Source organism: Heterodontus francisci, chromosome 13 (assembly GCF_036365525.1).
Source record: "Heterodontus francisci isolate sHetFra1 chromosome 13, sHetFra1.hap1, whole genome shotgun sequence".
Taxonomy (NCBI): Eukaryota; Metazoa; Chordata; class Chondrichthyes; order Heterodontiformes; family Heterodontidae; genus Heterodontus; species Heterodontus francisci.
Window position 1 is genome coordinate 19,615,262 of NC_090383.1, and position 24,868 is coordinate 19,640,129.

A 24,868-nucleotide genomic window follows, 5' to 3' on the forward strand; every position below is an offset into this window, starting at 1 on the left:
GGTGGTGAAGTTAGGCAGCTGCAGAAGGCTGGCCACTAATAGTTTGTTTTTGGGGGGTGCGGTCAGGTGATGTGCAGGAAAAGCCAAACAGAAATCGGAGAAGATAATTTAATCACACTTAAAATGTTCCATTTGTCCAATGCTAGCCTTTTCAGTATGCAACATTAATTGGCAAAATAATTACTTTGAAAAGGTGTTGCGAGGGCAGTTGAGATGAAAAATGTTTTCATGCAGGGGCAATTGGATAGATTCTAGAAAAAAAGGGAAAAACTTGCAGGGTTACAGGGAAACAGGACAGTGGGACTAAATGAAGAGCCAGCAAAGGCATAACCGGCCAAATGGCCTACGTTACCAGATTCTAAAATTGATCAGAGCAGTAGACTAGATTTCTATCTCATCCCAATCATTAGTAGCCAATCTCATACAGCACAGACCCATCCCACGTACAATAGGGAAACCACAAAAAAAAAACAAGTTAATGCTATTACTTTATTAGTAGAAGTTGAGTTTTAATTATTCCAATACGGCTTTAGATACACAGGTAATAGAATTTATACAAATGTCAATTTCACATTCAGTTATAAAAGCATAGGAGTGTTACTGAGAGCAGCATTGAGCTCTGGTCATAGATCCTGCTCTAGTTAAAGTCATGCAGTAAATCAGTGTACGGTACTTACTGTTTGCTAACCTGACCACTTACTGTAAACATTAACACAAGACAGGAACTGTACACAGTGACACTGTTACAGGCTAGGATGTTTGTTAGTTAATGGAGAGGGGGAAGGAAGTGTGCTGGTTAGGTCTAAATAACCCGAACAATCAGCTCCAACATTGCTTTAATTCTATCATTTAGTAAGCAATGTCATGGGGAAGAGATGGCGAGAAGAGTCACAAATAGACCAAAATGGATCATAAACAGGAACATTACAATGACAGATTGAGTTAATTGTATGCAATACCAAGGCACATCTTGGAGGTTATGAAAGTCCAAACAAACCTTAATTAATAACCCAACTTAATGCATCTTCATCTCACACAAACAAGTTTCCCAGTGAGCCTGGCCTCCTCCAATGTAACACTCCCTCAGTCAATGATACTTCAGTTTTAGCAATCTGACTCCAGTCTCCAACAGTCAAAAGCAATGTGTCAATGATGGTTGCATTTCATCCCTAGGAGCACTGGCCACAGTCCTGGCAATAACCAGGACCTCGGCTTAGCCACACTTGCATGGTTCATCAACTCAGAACAATGCACTAAAATTATCCTTACTTCATAAGGAGGTATTTTAATCTCAAGTCATTCCTCAGAATGGAGATCAGCTTTTCTAGGGCCTTTGAGCACATTTCAATATTTTAAGTCACCTTGAGGTCCGTTCCATTCTGTATCCAAGGTAAAGACAGCTTCAGTCAGGCAAATTAAATTCTGAAATACCATCAGGTATAGTCTGTAGCAGCTGCCATGGTGAGAATTTACAAATTTGTATGGACTGCTTTCACTCTAGACTGTTCTAGGTTTAAGTTATCACCTCTGGAATACTTTTGCCAAACATCAAGAACCAGACCCTGGACAGCTAGAGTTGATTCAGTTTTTCCTCAATTCAATTCTCTATCCAGTGATAACCTTAAGGAAAAAAGGACACTATTGCATTTAGGATAATTCTTAGAATTAAATTTCTCTTTTTAAAAAAAAGCAATCTGATGATAGAACTAGAGAAGATTCTCAGTGTGTGAACAAATACCTTAACCCTTCCCAGAACATTCAGACACTGTCTCCCTACACACAGAACCTGAAGGCAGCAGGAAAGGGCATTGGTTCAACAACTGACATTACATTTATCATCAGGCTAAAAGCAAGAAACCATTAGATTAAATAACTATAACAGTGTAGGTAAAGCTCTCGAACTGATTCGGGATTGTCAATCAACAGGACTAACGACAGCGGCACTTGGTCTTGTCACAGTAGAGTTGTGGGATACTCCTATACCCTCTTCGACTTCACATTCTGTTTTTCCACAAATGTTTGTTTGGAACTCTGCAAGTGTACACACACAAAATTAGTATTGCAGAAGTAGTACAGCTGCTGTTACTCAGTTTATGACAACGAATTCCAATTCTTGGTCACACTATCTTTTGCTGAGGCTCCTTTTAAGACCATGTTACAAAACAAAAGGAACTTTGACATTTGGGAACAGTGAGACTTCAAGACAGAGGTAGGAAAGGAGTTGGGCACCCGAGGTCTCCGTCTGATCTCTCATCTGGAAGACCTCAGACAGTGCAATACTCCCTCTGTACTGCACTGGTATATCACCCTGGTTTGTTGAGGGAGGGAGAAATCCCTGTTACCGAGAATGCCAAAAGACATTTTGCCAGTTTGACTCAGCGAGCAGCACTCTTGCTTCCGACATACAGGTCACTGGTTCAACTTCAAGGTTTGATTGTGACTGACACAGATTGCTGAGTAACTGAACCCTAGTGGCCTGGAAGATGGCAGTGATTGCAGCCTGTCGGAATCAGCATTACAGAAGGTAGGGGCGCGATGTTTAACCTACGTCCCTGGATTGAGGAGGAAGTAGGGTTTTTTGGGGCGGGGGGGGGGGGGGGGGGTGGGCAGTGTCATTTATTGCCATATGGTTTACATTATTAAGCATTCCACCAGCCTGTTTCTTCATGCACTTCCCACTGGTAGTACAGGTTGAAAACAAATTATGGGACTCTTGTGCAGTAGAGGGAGATTCCCATTAACACTTCATTTTATAAATGCACCAATTGGAGCTATACTTAGCCATACATGTACTGCAACTGTTGAGACTAAGGCTAAATATTCACATGGTCAAGAGAGTTTTGATACCAGAGAAATGCTTAGAGTACTGTTGTTGAGGTTCAAAGAAAGCTTTGTTCTTTGAAAGTTATATGGTGACAGGAGATGTGAAGAGGTGCAGTCCAGTCAATGGAAAGGCCTCACAGTATTCATTGCTAAATTGGACCACAGGCAGAGGACAATTCCACAGAATCTAAAGTGCCACAGATCTCCGAGCAAAATGGCATTAAAATACCGAAGGACTGCTCAGAAATTCACTGAACAAATCGTGAATCACAAAATTCCACCAAGCTGCAGCATCAAAAAACATTTGCAGCATTTATCAGCAATCAAGATGTCAGCAGTTAAGAGAAAGACCATAAAGGTCCAATTGAAAGGAGATCTTATAAGCAGCATAAACTTGTCCCAAATGATGCACTTTTCCACAGCAACTGACAGCAAGTCCCATCTGAATTTGGAGTTTGAAAGAGAAGCATTAGAGCAGCAAGAATATTGTATAGCAGAGTATTCATTATTTTTAAATAAGTTTCCACATTCTTGTCTATGCATCACTGTCCAAACATCTACATGAAGTCAAACTCAATCACCCTCAGTAGGCACAAGTGTGGCAATATGCAGTTTAAGTAACTTTCACACCACTAAGTAGTCTCTTGTACTCAGAATTCACCATTAAGATAGGGAAGTTTTTAAACAGCAAGCGCCAACTCGTTTCAGTGGTAGCGATCTCCACACTGAGTCAGAGGTCATGGGTGCAAGTCGCACTCCAGAGACTCCAGCACCATAAGCCAGGCTGACACTCCAGTGCAGTTGTAGGGGGAGCGCTGCACTGTGGGAGGTGCCGTCTTTCAGCTGAAACGTTAGAAACCATGTTTGCCTCTTGGGTGGATGTAAATGATCCCTTGGCACTAACCAATGAGCAGGGGAGTTCTCCCTGGTATCCTGACCAATGCTTATCCTTCAACCAGCACTACCAAAACAGATTACATGATCAATCAACTGTTTATGGAATCTTGCTGTGCACAAATTTGCCATTATATTTGCCTAAACAAGAACTACACATCAAAAGTACTAATTGGCTATGAAGTGCCTTGGGATGTCCCAGGAATGAGAGGACAAGATCCTAAAACTGTTTAAATGTTTAAAAAAAAAATCACACTGTTCAAGCAATTTACTGGTTAGTCTTTCAATTTTTTAAATTCATATCTGAACTAAATATTGGACAGAAAACTTGAAACTGGAACTTAAATTGGCTTTATTCTAGTGATTTGAAATTACATTGTACCAGAACACTGCAAGGAAAGTGAAGGAAATTCATCTGGGCAAAAACAGACCTGACAAAGTACAAAAAGTAAATTTTCAAGGACTGTTATCCATAATACATTGCAAAGACTTTACTTGCCTCAGGATGGGGTCTTCTCAGCTGCCCCTTTTGCACATTCTAAAGTAGAGGATCGATCCATTTGGTGCCCAGTCTCCATTTCTTGACTTTCTCGCTTTTCAACTGCCTCAATCGTCTGGTTTTGATCAGTCTCTTTATCATCTTTGGGATTGATGGGTTCCATTGCATCACCTTCCACCTTCTTATACACAAGGCCTTGTGTTAGGTTCTCTTCAGCAGATGAGATCATTCTGGCTTGGACACCTTGTATTGAAGTTTGTTTTTCAGCCAGCGGCTGGGTTTCTGCAAGTTGGTCTTTTCTCTCAGTCAGCTCTAGAGATGGGTATGTTCCTTCGGGCTTCGCTAATGATTGGCAACATTCTGCTTCGGTCACTTTGGATCCATCTGGCAATATTGCAGACTCTTCAGAAATGTGGTCAGACAGCGATTCCCTTTCTCTCTCAGTTTCCACTGATGCAACAGCTTCATTCTCAACTTGTTTCTGATCACCCTCAGCAGTTGCCTCAAACAGTATCTCGGTTGGCTGTGCCACCAGCTCTCGCTCTATTGCTTCAGTGTCCTTGCTCCCTTGGGTTTGCACTCTTTGGCTAATGGCTTCATCACCTCTTCCTTCTGTTGCCAGGAGCTTTTGTGGCCCTGGTACCTTTTCTTCATCTTTATGTATTTGATAATCTTTTTCCTGTTGAGAAGGAATATCTACTTGTCCCTCGGTTAGCATCACAACATCCTGAATCAGACCTGGAGCAACCATTACGCTTTGCTGTTCAGAAGTCCTCGTCAGACCAACTTTTACTTGATTCTCCATTTCCAAAGACTCTAATTTCTGTTCAATACCTTCAATTTTGTGATCAATCAACCCACCTTCAAGCTGCTCAGTACTGGAGCTCTGCTGCTTTAGGACAATAGTTGAGCCTATTTCATGGACCAGACCAGGAACGTCTGACAAGCAGCCAGCAGCTGCTTCTATTGCGACCTCTACAATAGCAGCTGCAGTTTCTACCACTGGTCCCTGTACATCATCGGACTCAGCTGGTTGGAGAACCTGATCCACAGCACTCGACTCTGGAAGCTCCGTCACTGCAGATTCTGCAGTCTCTGCAATAACCTGCTCTTCTACAGCAGCTGCAGTCACAAGGAAAACCACTTCATGGGACTCTGAACACTCAGCTACAGAAAGATCCACAATCGGGGTCACAGTCTCACTTTGTACAACTTGAAATTCGTCAATAGAACCAGAGTGCAATTTTATTTCATGGTCACTTTCCAAAGTTAGACACTCTGATTCAGGAACTACTTCAAGTTTAGATTCTTCTTTGCATTCCTCAACTAAAGTTTTTGTGGAGGCCAACTCTCCAGGAGACTCCAAATTAATTAAGCATTTACCAGTTGCTCCATGAGCTAACTCCACATCATCCCCTTTTTGTGCATCAGCCCTTTCAATGGCTTTACACCGATTATTTACAGTCACATCATCTTGTCCATCTTTATCTGTTCCATCCAACTGGTCATCCTGGACTAGTTCACCAGCTTTGTGAGAAACCTTGATTAATTCAACTTCTTCATCTGGTGCTGGTCTGTCCTTTTCCACAGTAGCCTGCTCAGACCCCACCTTCTCGACAAGCTCAACCACTTCGGTTGCTGGTTCAAGACTTGTACCTTCATGTGTACCTTTGAGCGCTTCAGTTGCTGTGCTCTGTAGCTCATTAGCAACACATGTTATTTCTATTTCAAACTGTTTGGTTGCTGACTCAACCACCTCAGTTTCTGCAGTCTTTGTTTTTTCAACTTGTTCACCTGGTGAAATTTCACATTGATCTTTGGACAACATGGCCACTGTAGGGTCCACCTTCTCTTTAGTTGTATGTTGGTTCACTTCAGTTTCAGTCTTCTGTATCTCAACCACATCAGTTTCTTGCCCGAGTTCAACTCTGGTTTCCTCTTTGGCTCCCTCAAGCTGCGTGACTTCAAGTCTGTCATTAGAAATGGCAACTATTTCTGTTTCCCCGTGACTCTTAACCCCAATTATTACACACTCCATTATGGAGGTTTGAATTGTTTCTTTTGATAGTCCTTCAATACTTGGCTCTTGCTGTATGTTTTCAGTTGCTGAAATCAATGTTTCAACTACTTGTCCCTTTGTTCTCTGCTCATCAATTCTTTCAGGGGTTTCAGCAATCTGGTCACACATTGCCTCGCTCATTTCAGTTCCCATATTCTCAGTATCAGATTTCACATGCTCTTTGGCTTCACCAATCTGTTGCCTTATCTTGACTGCACTGAACTGCTCCTGAACTATTTTATCTTTGTCAGTTGCCATCTTTTGTGCATCCTCGTCAATTCTTTGCATATCTTCCACTCCCGCCTCCATAACCAGACTGGCATCGACGGTCTCCTCGCCACATACAGCCTCCGCAACCAGACTGGCATCGACAGTCTCCTTGCCATGTACAGCCTCCGCCACCTCCACAACCGGACTGGCATCGATGGGCATCTCACCACGTACAGCCTCCGCCACCTCCACAACCGGACTGGTGTCGATGGTCTCTTCAGTACACACAACTGCCGTCACTTCTACAACCGGAGTGATTTTAATAGTCTTTTCACTTGGTAAAGCCTCTGTCACTTCCAATACTGGTGTGATTTGCACAGTCTCTTCACTTTGTACAACCTCAGTCACTTCCACATCTGGACTGATGTTGATGGTCTCTTCACTACACACCTCAGTCACAGCCACTTCTGGAGTGATTCGCACCATCTCTTGATTACATACTGCCTCACTCACATTCACTGGAATGATTTCAGTGCTCTGTTCACGTACCACCTCAACCTTCTTGACACTTGCTAGAGTCTCTCTGCATACAGCCACAGACTTTTCTGTTCCCACCTTCTCACCAATCTCTTGAACATTTTCAATTTTCTCTTCAAAAACAGCCTCAGCATTTCCCACTCCCACCTGATGAGCAACTTCTGGAATTGCTTCACCCGTCCGTTCAAATATTGTTTCAATCTTCTCAACAACTTTTGATGGAGTCTCTTCAGTGGTCTCTCGGCATTCAGCAACGTGCTCCAGTCCCATCTTCTCAGCAACTTCCATAGTCTCCCTGGATTCTCTCTCAACCTCTTTCATGCAGCTTGCTCGAGTAGCTTCAATGGGCTCTTCATAAGTAGCCTCTTGCTTTTCCACATCCTTTGCTTCACTGACTTCCAAGGTTTCTTCACGTACAGTCCCCACCTTTGCCACCATGGCTTCTGACATCCCAATTTCAACCTTGCGTCCAATCTCAGCTTTCACAATCTCTTCCGCTACAATTCCCACATCGGTCTTGCGCATCATTCCCACAGGCCCTTCAATCTCGTCTTCTCGTGGAGTGCCATGTTCGCCCGCATGCGTTGCATCAGCTCCCACCTCCTGCACAGCTTCAGCTGTAGTCGCTAGGCAAGCAGAAGCAGCGCTCTCTGTCTGAGGAATGGTTTCGGTCTTGACCCTTTGAGGGACTGAAACCTCTTGCATTTCAGTTGTTGTTTGCTCAAGCATTTCACCAAGTTCATGCTGCACATCTTCATTTTCTACTGGTGGCTTCTGGATAGTACCTTCAGCTACATCAGAGGCCTTAGGCGCAGTGTCCAATTTTGAAGCTTTTCCTTTCTGAGCAGACTCAGGCATCTCTACTTTACAGGAGACCTTGAGCACTTCATGTTGGATCTTTTTTGTGGAAATTTCTGGCTCCCGCTCGCTGTCTTGTATTTCTGGTGCAGCCGCCATTTCGCAAAAGGACACAATTGGACCCGCTGACAGCTTCACTTTTTCAGCAGCCTCCTGCAGCACCTGCTGGGTTTGCCTAGTTACCAGGGCCTCATCCTCCCGGATAGGGGTGCCCTCTGCGGTGGTGACCGGGGTCTCTGTCAACTGCGAGACAGCCGAAACCATTTCTGTCGTCTCCTCTGTTAAGGACTCCTCTGCTGGGTACTCTGGTGCCGTTACGACCTCAGAGATAATCTCTTGCGCCTCTTCAGCGATCTCACTGGGGTAGGCTTCACTAGTCACTTCTGCCTTTGGGGTTGCGTCACCAAGCACCATCTGTTTCTTTACAAGTTCATCTGTTGCCAGAGCCTCTTCAGCTGTTTCTATTTTCTCATCTTCAACCCCCATCTCAATTACATTGGAGACTGCTGCCGATATCCATGATGGAGATCGTTCATCAACGACGCTTTTGATGGCTTCTAGAACTCCCCGTTTCATTGTACAAGTTTGCTCAGCACTCAGTTCTCCAACTTCAGGTGGAGCTTCAGGCTTGGCGAGAACTCCATCCATGTGGATTGCGTCAGTTCCTACTGTTACCTGCTGCTCCTTACTCACTCTCTCTTCTTCGACAGCATCATATTCAGAGAGTGGAACCACTGCTGGTGTATCAGACTCCTCTTCACTCTTGTTCGCTCCAAACTCTAGCCATTTGGTCTCTTTTCCAACACACTCTGCCTGAAGTTGCTCTGGTTTAGCATCGGACCTCTTCTTTCTTCGGCCTATCAGTTTTTTGAAAGAAACCCACGACTCCTCTTTAGCAGGTTCGGTCTCGGGAAGAACAGCTTCAGTGGAGGTTACAGATTCATCTGCACATTCTTCGAGCTTGCTCTTGGACTTGCGCCTCGAAGTCACCAATCTCTTAAAAGATTCCCACGTGGAGACAGCGCCATCAGACGCTTCCCCTTCCACAGGGCTTGCAACACATTCTGGAGATGCTCCGCCTTGTTCCTGATCAGGATCTTGCGGGCTGTCGGCCTTTAATTCCTCAGCATGTTCTTGTGCTTGACCACTTTCTTCTGGGGCCTCAGAATCAGATAGTTTTCGTGCCCTCTTCTTTGAAGATCCTACACAGATTAATGCTTCCCAGGATACTGGGGCATCAACTTTCTTTTTAGGATCTTCAATGCTTCGTTCCAAATTTTGCTCCTCAGCATTTGATTTAGGTTCTTCTTGCTTCTCGACCGAGGCCGCACTCTCATTGGAAGAGATTGTTGCACTTTTGGCTTTGTCAGTCTGCTCATCTTCTTTGTCACTCTCAGAGAGTCTTTTTGGACGTTTTTTCGGTGTCACTAACTTTTTAAATGAAGCCCATGCAGTAATGTTTTCCTTTCTTCTCTCTCTCTCAGCAACACCATTAACTTCCTCCACCTCTAGAGGAGCCCTATCAAGGGTTTCTACCATCTCAGTTGGCATTGTCTCGCCCATTTCCTCTGGAGAAGTTAAAGGAGTCTCTGGCTTCTGGCTTTCAGGACTCTCTTCAGATTCAGTTGAAGATTGCATTCTCACATCATCATCAGCAGCATCTCCCAATTTGGTTTCCCCTTTCTTGGCTTTTGTTTTTTTACCAGACAGCTTTTTGATACTACTGCTTGTGAACAGTTTCTTCAGTGGGCTGCCTTGCAACTTGGCCTTTTCTTGTGAAGACAAGAGCTCAGCCTCACCTAGAACAAGTTCTGAGGCCTTAACTGAAGATTGCCCCTGGGCTATTACAGTCTGTTCAGCTTGAGTCCCTGCTGGGGCTTCAATGGGGGCAGATTCTGGCCTCACTTGTCCTTCATCTGCAGTGCTTTGCTCAACTCTCATGCTCAGTTGGTTCACCTGATCCATCTGCAATTCAGCAGGAGCCAACTTCAATGCAGGTTCACACAATTTGTCCTCTTCTGCAGGGACACCTATTTCTGTCTTCTTGCCTTCATCCATGGTCAGTACCTCTTTCGCCTCCGTAACGCTGGCCAGCTCTGCAGTAAGATCTTCAAAGTCATCATCTCCTTCCTTCTTTTCTTCCACTGTCTGAACATCGAGGATTTCACTAGCTTCTTGTGAAGTGGAAGCCTCCTTTATAGTTGAAGGTTGTGCTTTAGCTCCATGGTCAAGTTGCTCACCTTCAGCATCTTCACTGGCACGGACCTGCTTCCCATTTTCCTTCTCTCCATTTACTTCAGTCTTTTCATCAATGACAAGTGGCTCATCTTTAGCCTTCTTAAAACTTGGCTTCCTTCGCAATCCTGAGAAAAAGCCTTGTCTAAAAAATCTCTTCAGAGCAGAATCCACAGCAGGGCTTTCTACTGGACTGACCGCAGATTCCGCCTGCACCAGTGGATCCTCAGCAGCAGCTGGTTTCATTTCTGCCTGGTCAGTGCATTCTTCCACTTTACCAGGGGAAAGAATTTCAGGTGGACTTCCCAAGGCCTCGTCAATGACTGGACTCAATTCACCGTTTTTTCTTCCTTCTGTTTCCTGCCTGGATTCACCATCCACCGCAGTAGCCTCGCCACCTTCTTCTTTTGTCACAGTCAGCAACTGCACAGGCTCCGATTTCACCGACTTCTCTTTCTTCACTGTGAATTTAAAGCCAACAAATTTGAAGACCTTCTTAAAGCCGATCTCACCAGCCTGCATCTCCTCTACCTGCTCTCCAATTTCTGCAGGCGGACCTAGGTCTGCCAGGACATCCTTCTGCTCATCTTTGGTCTCAATGAGAGTCTCTCTCTGTTCAAGCTCCATTTCCTCCAGTTCTTCCTTTTGGGATATGCTTGATGGTTCACCTTGCCCAACTGCAACAGAAACAATCAAAAGTAAGCCCCTTGACATAGAACGAGACAGTTTAACAAAACAAATAAATCAAACTAGTCAAGATTTTTCAAGCATGCTGTTCAATTATAGATCTAAAATGTAATCACCACTGTAGCCAGACTTCCTCCGAATCCTTGCTTATGTGACACAAATTTTCACTTGGATTACAAATAAATATTCTGCCCTATGCAGAAAATCAACTAATTTTGAAGATTCATTTTGATGTCAATTTTCGACTGGAGCACTCAACAGGAAGGCAGTTTACCTGGATTTCTTCCCTCCAGATATCTAAGGTTCTATAAATACTAGAGGTTCAAAAGTATTCTTGCTGACTTGTTAGAAATGGGGCTATCCCACACCCAATTGCTGGTCTCGCCAGCTCGTTCATATTCCTACTCATCCAGAATCCCACTACCCAACCCTATCGCGCACACAGTCCTGCTCCTCCGTTACTCCAACCCAGTTTGTGCCCCGGAGCCCAGTGCAGCCATTTCACAATCCGGTCTTCATCTTCAAGTCCTTCCTTCGACTTTTCTCCCACTAGCCCCTCTATACCTCACCAATCTCCGCTCATTTAACTCTGGTCCCACCTCTCTCCAACCAGGGAACTGACCCTGCAGTCATTAAGAGCATTCAGTCAAACCTTAAAACCCATCGTGCCAGTGATGGTTCTTTGGTAGAGCTATCCAATTAGTCCCACTCCACTGCTCTTTCCTACAGCTCTAAATTTTTGCCCCCTCATGTATTCATCCAACTCTTTTTAAAGTTAATGAATTTGCTTCCATCACCCGAACAGACAGTGCACTCCAGATCACAACTCACTATTGAAAAAACAGTTTCCTCGTGCTGCAATCTGTTTCCTCTGGTTACTGACCATTCTGTCACTGTAAATAGTTTCTCCTTAATTTGTTCGATCAATACAGTTCATGTGCTTGAACACCTCAAACCTCCTCTTAGTCCTTCTCTATGGTGAAGGAGAACGACCCAGCTTCTCCACATAACTGGTACTGTCTCTCACTGCTTGTACCATTCTAGCGAATCTCCTCTGCACCCCCTCCAAAGTCTTAAATTCCTTCCCAAAAGTATGGTGCCCAGACTCGAACACAGTACTCCCGATGAAGCTGAACAAACATTTTATAAAGTTTACCATAACTTCCTTGCTTTTGTACACTATTCCTCCATTAATAAAGCCAAGGTCCCATATGCTCAACAGGCTTCTCAACTTGCCCTCTCAGCTTCAAAGATTTGCAAACGTACACCTACATATCTCCCAGTTCCTGCAATCCCTTTAAATTGTACCATTTAGTTCATACTATCTCCAATCTGCCTAACAAAAGGAATCACTTCACACCTCTCTGCATTAAATTTCATCTGCCATGTGTCTTCCCATTTTACCTGTATGTACACCTGAAATCTGTTACCATCTTCCTCATTGAACTTCAATTCTCAGTTTCGTGTCATGTGCGAATCTTGAAATTATGCTCTGTATACCCAAGTTCAGGTCATTAACATACATCAACAAGAGCAGTGGTCCTAATAGCAGCCGCTGGGAAATGCTACACTATACCTCCCTCCAGTCCGAAAAACCATTCACCATGGCCTTCTGTCCCTTTGCCAATTTTGAATCCATGCTGCCACTGTCAGTTTAATCCTATGGGCTTTAACTTTGCTAACAAGTCTATTAAGTGGTATTCTGTCAAATGCCTTTTGAAAGCCCATGTGAATATCAACCACACTATACTCATCAAAGCTCTCCATGACTTCTGTGATGGAGTCAGAGTGTGCAGACTGTTATCTGAACAGCTGACCTGTTGAACACACTGCTATATGCGCTGACTTTGGGATTCAAAGCTTGTATTTTTTCTGAGAGTCATTTACTGGAAAAAGAAACTGAAAGCTTCAGAGTTCTAGGGAAGACGGGACTGGTTAGAAACTTAAAACCGTCAGGTGTGACTAGAGACATGTGACTGGAGCTCACGTTTTCAGTTTACAAGATCACTCTGCAGTGTGCAGAAGGAAATAAAAGAGTAAACTGCTGTAATTGGAATTTGTTTTCTGGGAGCTGGCCAATTACAAGTTACTACAATGGTTTTCGGGGACAAAATTACTAAGGCAACACTGACGGAGCTCTGCCATCAGGACTGTTGAGAAACCATGGAAGTTCCAGAAGGGTGCACAGTTTTGGTGGAGACCGTATCAGCGGAGTTCGGATTGCAGGGGAACTGCAATTTAACGGAAATCGGCATTTGCATCTTCGAAGACAGGATCTGGAGATCTACTTGAAAAGTTCAAAGACCCGAAGAACTTTGTGGCTGTAATTGGTGCTCTGTGCTGAGAGGACTACCCAAAAGACTAGTGAGACTAGTAATTAACATGCAATCTTTAAGCCATAAATCAATCAACTTAACTGTTGGTTTGTTTTTAAATTTTGATGGTTTTGGTTTTGAGTGTTCAAGTAAAATTTATAAATGTGAAATCTTGCCCATTTGTTTTTTTCTAAATTGGGGTCGGTTGGCGGATTGGATTCTTTGTTTGTTTGTGATAACCACAGGGATCAAAACACTTCAAAAGAACTATATAAATACAAGTTATAGTCACTGCTAGCAAACCACAATAGCCCCGAGAGTACCAGTAATACCAGACATTAATGGACTTGTATGATAGAGGTTAATCGATTGTCCACAGTAGCACAACAGTCCCAACAACTTGCATTTACATAACACTTTTATCAAAGAATCATCCAAAGTCAATTCACAACAAGGTGTAATCAGATAATAATCAATGCTAAGTCAAAAGAGATATTAAACAGGGTGAATTGGTGGAGGGCGGCACAGTGGTTAGCACCGCAGCCGGACAGCTCCAGCAACCCGGGTTCAGTTCTGGGTACTGCCTGTGCGGAGTTTGCAAGTTCTCTGTGACCGCATGGGTTTCCGCCGGGTGCTCCGGTTTCCTGCCACAGCCAAAGACTTGCAGGTTGATCGGTAAATTGGCCATTGTAAATTGCCCCTAGTGTAGGTAGGTGGTAGGAGAATGGTGGGGATGTGGTAGGGAATATGGGGTTAATGTAGGATTAGTATAAATGGGTGGTTGTTGGTCGGTGGGCCGGAGGGCCTGTTTCAGTGCTGTATCTCTAAATGAAGCTAAGGACCTAGACAGTTGAAGGCATGGCTACCAATGGTGGTGCAAAGGGAATGGGGTTTTGTTGGGTTGTAGAACTGGAGAAAGTTAGAGATACGGAGGAGAGAGGCCATGAATGGATTTCAACACGTGCAAGCTATGGATGTACCTTAGCCTGCATGTAAATTCTGCTGTTAGCTGTGCCAATTGCTAAGATCACTCAGTAACATTTACCAGACTCATTAATAATGAGGGATGGAGTACAGTACGTTGTCATCGCTTCCATTTTCAATAGAAGGAACAGGCTAGAAAGGAGACACTGCCTCCTATTGTCTGATGCTTACTTCAATGTGATGAGGGAGAGACTGTCTACAGTAAACTGGGCAAATTTGCAAAAAATCGGTCAAACTACAGATGATCAGTGGAAGGCACCCAAAAAGAATTTGTAATACAGAACCAGTTTATACCCCTAAGGGACAAGAGATATACTTGCCAAAGAAAAACTATTTTAATAGAATGCAAAAAAAGAGATTCTGGAAAAATTGGAAGATGCAACAAACAGCAAAGGGTACCAAAACAGAGAGTAAAAGCTACAAAGAAGGAATATGAAAAGAAACTCGTAAGGCATCTCAAAATCAACGCAAAAAATATACAATTAGGAAAAAAAACAAGGGTGGTCAGGAGCAATGTGGGCCCTTTGAAAACAGACAAAGGTGATAGTCAATAAAAATGAGGAAATTGCAGACATGTTGAATAATTACTTTGCATCAGTATTTAGAGTAGAGGAATATGTCAGCTAGCTAGACATCAAGAAGACTAATATTGAATCAGGAACTCAAAATTAAACTAAACAGCAGTAATGAAGAACATAGCACTAAAGTGATAAATCTCCAGGACCAGGTGGTTTCCATCCCAGGATTTTAAAAGTAGGTGAAAACATTGCTGATGCTCCAATGTTAATCTTTCCAAGTTCTCGATTTGGGAACCATTCCATTAAATTGGAAAATTGTGCCAGTCACTCTGCTATTTAAGCAAGATAGAGGAAAACCAGGTAATTATAGACTAGTTAGCCCAACATCTGTTGTCGTGAGATAAATAAAGTCTATAAAGAATATACTGAAGGGTGACTGATCAGCTGAAAATTTTCAAGGTATCCAGAGAGAGCCAGCATAGTTTTGTAAAGGGTAGATCATGCCTGACAAATCTGACTGAATTTTTTTGAAGAGGTGACTAAAGTAGTTGACACTGCAATGTCTATAGATGTTATTTATATGGACTTCCAGAAAGCATTTGATAAAGTCCTGAATAAGAAACCTAAAAGTTGAACCTTCTGGAATTGAAGGCAGGTTTGGAAATTGGTAGATTTTTGGGATTTGGGATTTTCTTCTCCCTACTGCTTTCACATACGTTCAAGTCCTCAGAAGAAGGAATTTTCCTCCACACAAGATCAGGGAGCAGGTTGTTCAACCTTGCCCGTCTAAGAGCTAAGTCCAAAGTACGGAAAGTCCTCATCAGAGAACTCCTCTTTGCTGACGATGCTGTTTTAACATCTCACACGGAAGAGTGGCTGCAGAGTCTCATCGACAGGTTTGCGGCTGCCTGCAATGAATTTGGCCTAACCATCAGCCTCAAGAAAACGAACATCATGGGGCAGGTCGTCAGAAATGCTCCATCCATCAATATTGGCGACCACGCTCTGGAAGTGGTTCAAGAGTTCACCTACCTAGGCTCAACTATCACCAGTAACCGGTCTCTAGATGCAAAAATCTAGAAGCACATGGGAAAAGGCTTCCACTGCTATGTCCAGACTGGCCAAGAGAGTGTGGGAAAATGGCGCACTCACAGAACACAAAAGTCCGAGTGTATCAAGCCTGTGTCCTCAGTACCTTGCTCTATGGCAGCGAGGCCTGGACAACGTATGTCAGCCAAGAGCGACGTCTCAATTCATTCCATCTTCGCTGCCTCCGGAGAATACTTGGCATCAGGTGGCAGGACCGTATCTCCAACACAGAAGCCCTCGAGGCGGCCAACATCCCCAGCTTATACACACTACTGAGAGTCAGCGGCGCTCGAGATGGCTTGGCCATGTGAGCCGCATGGAAGACAGCAGGATCCCCAAAAACACCTTGTACAGCAAGCTCGCCACTGGTATCAGACCCATCGGCCATCCATGTCTCCGCTTTAAAGACGTCTGCAAACGCGACATGAAATCCTATGACATTGATCACAAGTCGTGGGAGTCAGTTGCCAGCGTTCGCCAGAGCTGGCAGGCAGCCATAAAGGCGGGGCTAAAGTGTGGCGAGTCGAAGAGACTTAGCAGTTGGCAGGAAAAAAGACAGCGGCGCAAGTTAAGAGCCAACTGTGTAACAGCCCCGACAATCAAATTTTTCTGCAGCACCTGTGGAAGAGCCTGTCACTCTAGAATTGGCCTTTATAGCCACTCCAGGCGCTGCTCCACACACCACTGACCACTTCCAGGCGCTTACCCATTGTCTCGAGATAAGGAGGCCAAAGATATGGATTTCCAGAAAGCATTTGATAAAGTCCTGAATAAGAAACCTAAAAGTTGAACCTCCTGGAATTGAAGGCAAATTATTGACCTAGTTTGGAAATTGGTGGAGTGACGAGACAGAAAGTAGGGATAATGGGCAGGTACTCTAATTGGCAGGATGTGACTAGGTGGTTTCCCTAGGATCTGTGTTGGGTCCTCAACTATTCATTGCATTTATTAATGAATTAGGTAATGGGATAAAAGGCACATATCCAAATTTGTTGGAGGCCTGTTGACACAAAAAGATAGGTTGCGTTATAAGCAGTGTAGCTAGAAGCATAAAACTGCAAAGAAATATTGATAAAGTGAATTGGCAAAACTGAGACAAACAGATTTCAAAGATAAATGTGAGGCTTTAGACCAAAAAAAAGGATAGACCAGGGTACTTTTTAAAATGGTGAAAAGTGAGAAAGAGAGATGGTCCAAAGAAATAGATTAAAATTGTTTACAGAAAATAATCAAAAAGGCTAATGGAATGTTGGCCTTTATATCTACAGGATGATAGAAGTCATGCTTCAGTTATACAGAACCCTGGTTAGACCACATCTGGAATAATGTGAGCAGTTCTGAGCACCACACCTTAGGAAAAAATAAATTGGCCTTAGGGGGAGTGCAGTGTAACTTTAGCTGGATGATGCCTGGATTAAATTATGGGGAGAAATTAAACAAACAAGGGTTGTATTCCCTGGAATTTAGAAAGTTATGGGGCGACTCGATCAAAGTTTAAGACGTTAAGAGGACAAATTGGGGGGGGGCAGAAAAAGACACACACACACGACAGATAGACAGGGGGGAGAAAGAAAGAGACATGCTCCAAGGCACTAAGGGGTCCTACAGTGCTCCCAGGGGAGAAGAAAAAGTGATATAGAGGATGCAATCAGGTTTTGAAAGTAGTGGGTGAGGTAGAGTGTACCTCAATGTCTGATCCAAGGACAGGGTGAGACAAAGAGAAAAAACTGCCTGCAGTTTGGGAGCAATAGGAGGGGCAAAGCAGATGGTGCAAAACAGAGAAATACAGATATATTGTAGAATAAGGCATACACAGACGATCCAGAAATCAAGGGGGAAGTGAGCACTGGAGTGCGCAAACTTTGAGATAACACGGGTGCTGGGGGCACACACAATGAACGATGTGAGCTTTCCACATTTAATAGATCTACACCTAGTCGGTGTAGGACGACGCTAGATTTTTTGGGGGGTTTCCACCCCTGCAAGCATAACAGACACTCCATTCTGATTGAATACAATCAGAACCTGAATCATACAGTAAAACATCGCCCATTTCTGCAAAGGGCACAATGCATTTTGGACCCAAAAGTCACATGCTAAACTGTCTAGTGTTAGCCAACAACTTCAGAAAAGAACACGTCCCATTTCCTTCATACCTTTATGCCACAGTCTCTTCACACTCTTCAGTAGAGAGATGCAAATTTTAAATCCTGGACCACAATATTCTTACAAACCCCATTTAAATTTTAAAACTGTTACAGTTTAGCAACGGCAAAAGGCTCCAAACTGAGCTGCAAGCTGAAATCCTACTCACCTTCAGGCATCACCCTGGCTACGATTGCGAGCCCGTCTGACTAGCACTGCAACAATGAGTAACACGCTGCAGCAATTCAAGTCATCACAAGGTTCTCTTCAGGGGCACACAAACTCTGCGCACCAGCTCTCAGCTCCCAGTTCAGCTTGCAGGCTCTGCATTGCAGTCTTTCCCAAGCCACTAACTGCCAAGCTCTGCTAAAAACAGTCCTTTTGATGTCGTCACAAATCAAGGTCATGGGTTAGGTTACAGACAGGACCAAAAGGTGGACCATGAATTCATCTATGACTCTAAAAAGAATGCATTCTGAAAGATGACCTTTGTTACAGCCTTTGTTTTGGTGGGGGGTGGGTGAAAGAGGAACAATTTTACAGCATTGAGTACCTTTGCATCCAGTTCAGGTAATTTAAGGAGACATGCAGGCTTAACTTCAATACACTGGAAGGAAAGCCTCTGAAAATAGTGTTACTGTCAGCTTTTCTTATCCAATTTCTCAAAGCTTTTGGCGATTTTCATCCAAGAAACACACGTCACAAGTCTGATACTGGGAAACCCAGTCACAGGTGCAGAGGTTTCAATCTACTCTGAGCAGAGAGAAATCCCTTCAATCTCAGAGCTGGGACAATTCACTCAGGTTTGTTCAGTTGCAGCGAGGGCATGAACTCAACTACTCAGTGTAGTCAGCAAAGGGGGTGGGGGAGAGAAAAGAGAGAGAGAGAGAGAGAGAGAGAGAGAGAGAGAGCGCGAAATGCCTTTTAAATGTCTTCCTCAGACTTAATCTCTCTGAATTGTGTTGAAAAAGATCAATGCAGAAAAGTGGATTCTGTACTGGCAGCAACTCCAACTGATCTAAAAGGCAAGCATTTTTTTTTTAACCTCACTTCTTGAATGGACAATTTAACCCCTTCCCCATTCAAAACAGACAGATAGACTTGTATTTGCATAGCATCTTTCACAACCTCCAGATGTCTCAAAGCGCTTTGAAGCTTTACTTTTGAAGTGCGTCACAGGTTTTGATGTAGGGAAACCTAGCAGCCAATTTGTGCACAGCAAGCTCCCATCATGATAATGAGCAGAAAAATGCTTTTGATTTAAAGTGATGCTGGTTGAGGGATAAATGTTGGCCTTTGATTGTCTTCGAAATTGTGCCATGGGATTTTTTACGCCCAAGGAGGGCAGCTGGGGTCTTGGTTTAACGTCTCATCTGGAAGATGGCACTTCTGAAGGTGCAGCACACCCTCAGTACTGCCCAAAAGTGTCAGCCTGGATTAAGTGCTCAAGTCTCTGTGTAGAGGAGCTTGAGCACATGACCTACTCACTAAGTGAGTACAGTGCTACCACTGAGCCACAGCAGACAGAATAACACATCCTGCTTGCAGGGGAAATTCAATAGAAAAATGATACAATACTTGCACTTCAAAAATGAGACAGACCAAAAATCAAATATTAACAGAAGTCAGCCAACTGTCTGCTTTTTTGTCCAAAATGCTTAGCTACATGACTGTGCAGAGAAATTCAAATGAAACACTTCAAAAACAAAGTGCAGCACCCAACTGCCAAATTAACTAAAACTCTTCCAAATGAGGGCAGATTGTTTGCTCACAGACCATACATGGAGCTTACCTTCTGACACAAGGTCCTATACTAATTAATGTTTGCCTCAACAAATGCAGCACCCTTCACTGGCTGTTCCTCTCAAGTGTATGTTAACAGTAGCTCTCTCCAGCACAGATCTTAGCCAGCAACACTTGAAGAGGAAATTCAGAACTAAGTGCGAGGAGCTCATGGACTTTAACAAGGTTAAGACTGGATCAGCTGCCTCGGTCAGTTCCCTCCCTTTCCCTAGTCCACTGGGCCAAGCTTCCTCCAAAAATTGACCAATGCCCCAATCCCAAACTCTCATCTTTCTCTAGCTTCTCTCCCATCTCCCCAATGCCCTCTCCAAGCTCATAGTGTCCACAAGACCCACCTCTTGCGCCCTCGACCCTATTCCCACTAAACTTCGGACCACCCAACTTCATTCCCTGGCTATGTTAGCTGATATTGTTAACAGTTTTCACTCTCCTCAGGTGCTGTCCCTCTTTAAATCCATCAATCTCCTCCTCAAACAACCCTAGACCCCCTCCGGCCTTGCAAACTAGCATCCCATCTCTAACCTCCCTTTCCTTTCAAGCTTAAATGTGTTGTCACCTCCTAAATCTGTGACCATCTTTCTCAGAACATCATGCTTCAATCCCTCCAATCAGGTTTTTGCCCCTGCCATATTACTGAAACGGCTCTTACCAAACTCACAAATGGCATCCCATGTGACTGCGATAGAGGCAATCGATCCCTCCACGGCCTTCTCAATTGTCTGCAGCCTTTGACTTGGTTGACCACACTATCCTCTTCGAACTGCTTGTCACCACCATCCAGCTGGTGGGACTGCACTTGCCTGGTCCCATTCTCATCTATCCTGTTGTAGTTAGAGAATTTCCTGCAATGACTTCTTTTCCTACTCCTACATGGTTACCTGGTGACCCTCAAGTATCTAATCCATGATCCTCTCCTATTTCTCATCTATAACACAAAACATCAGTCTATATCTGAAAACTGATGACACCCAGTTCTACCTCACAACCTCCTTCAACACCTCCACCATCTATAAATTGTCACACCACTTGTCTGACATTCACTCTGGGTGAGCAGAACTTTTCTCCAACTAAATATTAGCAAGACCAACACAATAGTCTTCAGTTCCTACTATAAACTCTGCCCCTAGCCACCAATTCCATCCCACGTTCTGACAACTGAGGCAGGGTCAGACTGTTCACAACATTGGTGTCATCAACGCAAGCTCGAGGAACAGCATCTCATCTATCGATTAGGCACACTACAGCCTGCCGGACTGAACATAGAGTTCAATAATTTCAGAGCATGACAGCCCCCCATTTTACTTTCATTTTTAGTGGTTTTTTTCTTTACATTTTTTACAACCTTTTTTTGCATTTATTTCATTTCATCTTAGTTTGTTCAATTTGCTTACACCTTTTCTGTGCTAATGCTTTGTCTTTCAACACACCACTAACATATTGTTTGCCTTTGCTCCATGACCTTTTGGTCAGCTATGTGGCCTTGTCCAATCTACACCACCTCCTTTGTTATCTCTTGCCCCACCCCCACCTCACTTGCTTATAACCTGTGACATTTTCATTTGTCAGTTCCGAAGGAGGGTCACTGACCCGAAACGTTAACTCTGCTTCTCTTTCCACAGATGCTGCTAGACCTGCTGAGCGGTTTCCAGCATTTCTTGTTTTTATTTCAGATTTCCAGCATCCGCAGTATTTTGCTTTTATTATATTGGTGTCTTGTCTGACTGAGATGAGTTTCCAACTACATAGCCGTGTAATCACTAAGACCACCTATTCCCACCTCTGCAACGTCGCTGACTCCACCATGCTTACATTCATCTGCTCAAATCCTCATCCGTGCCTTTGTTACCTCATTCTAAAGCATTCCTGGTCGGAATCCCATCTTCCATAAATCTGAGGTCATCCAAAACTTTGCTGCTCATGTCTTAACTTGCAAGGAAGTCCCATTTTCTCAGTCACTTCTGTGCTTGCTGACCAACACTAGCTCCTGGTTAATTAAGCACATTGGTTTTCAAATTCCTCCATGGCCTCACCCTCCCCATCTCTAACCTCCTCCAACCCTCAGATATCTGTGCTCCTCCAATTCCAGTCTCTTACACATCCCAGATTTTAAATTGTTCCACCATTGCTGGCCAAGCCCAGCTGCCTAGACCCTAAGCTCTGGAATCCCTCCCTAAACCTCTCCAACTCTCTTTCCTCCTTTAAGATATTCCTTAAAATCTACCTCTTTGACCAAGTGTTAATTGTACCAATTGAATGTTAATTGCATTCAGGTGGTAGATATTAATTGGGATTCATCTGTGCTCATTATATACACAGGAGCGGACAGAGAGAGGGTGTTTGCTGCAGGTGTACGATATGGTGTGTGTCTTTTAAGAGGAGACAAGTGTAAAAAGACTGGGCTCCAGTCTTCAATCTTTCACTGCCTGGCCATCTGATTTTTAACACCAAGCTTTTGGTCATCTGGCCCAATGTCTCCATATGTGGCTGTGTCAAATTTGGTTCGATAATGCTACTGTGAAGCACCTTGGGCATGTTATTACATTAAAAGTGCCATATAAATACAAGTTGCCGTGGTCAAAGCTCATGCCAGGAGTTCAGCGATACATAATGGTGGGCTTCCCAAATTGGCATGCAACGAGGGCCCACTCCTCACTCTGCTTATTTATAAAGTGGGCATCAGCCCCTACACCCATCAATTGGGTAGCCACCCTCTAAAACCAGGAGGTTTGAACAAAGTCTGATGTGACTCAGGAGGACACCCAGATTTCAAGGTGGGGTGGGGTGGGGTGCTGGGGGAGGCAGTTGCATCTCCATTGAAAACCTATTATTCCCAGTAGCTGAGCTAGGTTCGGCCAACTGGTGGTGGTTGAATGAGATTTGGTAGGAAAGGGACCATGCTGGGAATTAGCAAATCCTCACTTATCCCAATCCAATGGGAGTGGCATTGAGACAGGCAGTCTCCAAATTGAGGTTAGCTGACTTTAAAATGAGTAGGAGGCAAGTCACTTGATAGGAACATAGGAGCAGGAGTAAGCCGTTCAGCCCATCGAGCCTGCCCCATCATTCAATATCATGGCTGATTTTCCACTTCAATGCCTTCCGCCCCCCCCCCCACCCTATCCTCATATCCCCTTATGTCATTTGTATTTAGAAATCTGTCAATCTCTACTTTAAACATACTCAATGACTGAGCTTCCACAGCCCTCTGGTGTAGAGAATTCCAAAGATTCACAACCCTCTGAGTAAAGAAATTTCTCCTCATCTCTGTCCTAAGTGGTTTCCCCCTTATTTTGAAATTGTGTCCTCTGGTTCTAGACTCCCCAACCAGGGGAAACATCTTACCTGCATCTACCCTGTCTATTCCTTTCAGTCTTTTGTAGATTTCAATGAGATCCCCTCATATTCTTCGAAACTCTAGAGAACAGGCCCAGTTTCCCCAATTTCTCTTCCTAGGACAGTCCCACCATCCCAGAAAGAAGTCTGGCGAACCTTCGTTGCACTCTCTCGATGGCAATAATATCCTTCCTAAGGTAAGGGGACCAAAACTGCACACAGTACTTCAGGTGCAGTCGAACCAAGGTTCTATACAATTGAAGCAAGACTTCATTACTCCTGTACTCAAATCCTCTTGCAATAAAGGCGAACATACCATTAGCCTTCCTAATTGCTTGCTGCACCTGCATGTTAGCTTTCAGTGACTTACTGGCGAGGACACCCAGGTCTCTTTGTACATCTACACTTTCTAATCTCTTACCATTTAAGAAATATTCTGCACATCTATTCCTCCTACCAAAGTGGATAACCTCACATTTTTCCACATTATATTCCATCTGCCACGTTCTTGCCCACACACTAAGTCTATCCAAATCCCATCGAAGCCACTTTGCATCTTCCTCACAACACACATTCCCACCTAGTTTTGTCTCATCCGCAAACAGGAGGGCAAGCATCTCAGAACAACCCACTTATACCTAGAAATAAGTTGCAACACAAAAAGAAGCCATGTGACCTTACTAGTCAGTGTTAACGGAATAATCACATTTAACCTCCCTATTCCCACAGCTCTTCATCCACCTATTAATCCTGAACGTTGAAGTAATTTCTTCTTCAAACTCTAAACCTAGAAGCAAATTCCCCAGCCTCAACGCCAGGATATTTCTTCTGCCCTCAGTTCTAAATCTCTGAACTTTTAATCTTATATTTATGATCCCTCGTTTATAAACTTAATTGAAGCCAGTTTGCTCCCATCTATCCCACCCTTTCATTTAGCTCATTTGTAAAGGGTTAATTGTGTTAGCTACTTAAATCGGTTCACATCTTTCTTGGCAGGCAGGGAGGGAAGAAACTTGAAATTTAGCCAGTGAAGGCACTAAGCCTTTACTGTAAATCACTTTTTGTTCTGTGATTGTGTACTTGGGTTAGTGCAAATAATGTAGTAAAATGTCACAAGGCATTGAGCTAGATTAGCACAGGTGACCAAGAGAAGAACGGTAGAGAGAGTCAGAGAAGTCCAGAGTTCAGGACCTTGGCTTCTGAAGGCTTTGCCGCCAATGGTGGATGGGATAAAACTGGGGACAGAAAATGCCATAATTGGATGGAGGGCAGCATTCAGAGTGTGGTGGGCCTGAAGGAGGCTAGTGGTGGGGGGGGGGGATGAGGATGAGGGAAGGGGAAGAGGAGGGACGGGGGGGGGGGGGGGGAGAAAGAGAAAGAGAGAGAGAGAGAGAGGGAGGGAGGGAGAGACAGACAGAGGCAGGGGGTGAAGAGAGAAGGTGAACAGAGAAGCACAAGGTAAAACTACATTTTTTTTTTTTAAAAAGCTATGTTTCGATTTACAAGACATCAGCCAATTCCTTAACTGCCCCACTCTGCAACTTTTGCTAAAAAGAGTTAACAAACACAGGCCATACGTACTCCACTATAGAGTTCAGTGTTCTTCCATCATTCCCTTTTTCCTGAGATGCCGTTAGTTTTAATTTGGGTAGATCACTATCCGTCAAGAAGCAGACACAGTGAGGCAGTAGATGGCGACATTGAACAATTAGAGAATTTGGGCTGTTGGTTAATCAAGGTCAGCTTAGGCAAAGCACATGGGACTGACAATATTACAGAGCGAGGAAAATGTTCCCCGATCAATAAAACCAGCAGGAGGCCCCCCCCATTATTAACTAGCATTTCAGATCTTTGGTATCATACCCTGAAAACAGCATGA

The 24,868-nt window shown here is 43.9% G+C and overlaps 1 protein-coding gene across 5 annotated transcripts in view; it reads right to left on the reverse strand.

Annotated features, from left to right (window-relative positions):
- Positions 1–488: 488 nt before the first annotated feature.
- The window catches only part of akap12b (A kinase (PRKA) anchor protein 12b), a 96,525-nt gene continuing 72,145 nt past the window's right edge, over positions 489–24,868 (reverse strand). For 4 of the 5 annotated variants that reach the window (XM_068044462.1, XM_068044461.1, XM_068044466.1 and 1 more), the window contains 2 exons: positions 4,217–10,792; positions 489–2,031 (listed from right to left, as the gene is read on the reverse strand). In XM_068044462.1, the coding sequence (XP_067900563.1) occupies positions 4,218–10,792 (6,575 nt within the window). In that variant the 3' untranslated portion in view covers positions 489–2,031; position 4,217. Of the gene's footprint in view, positions 2,032–4,216; positions 10,793–18,022; positions 18,133–24,868 lie in introns of those variants that run through there. The other variant, XM_068044465.1, reaches the window with a different exon arrangement.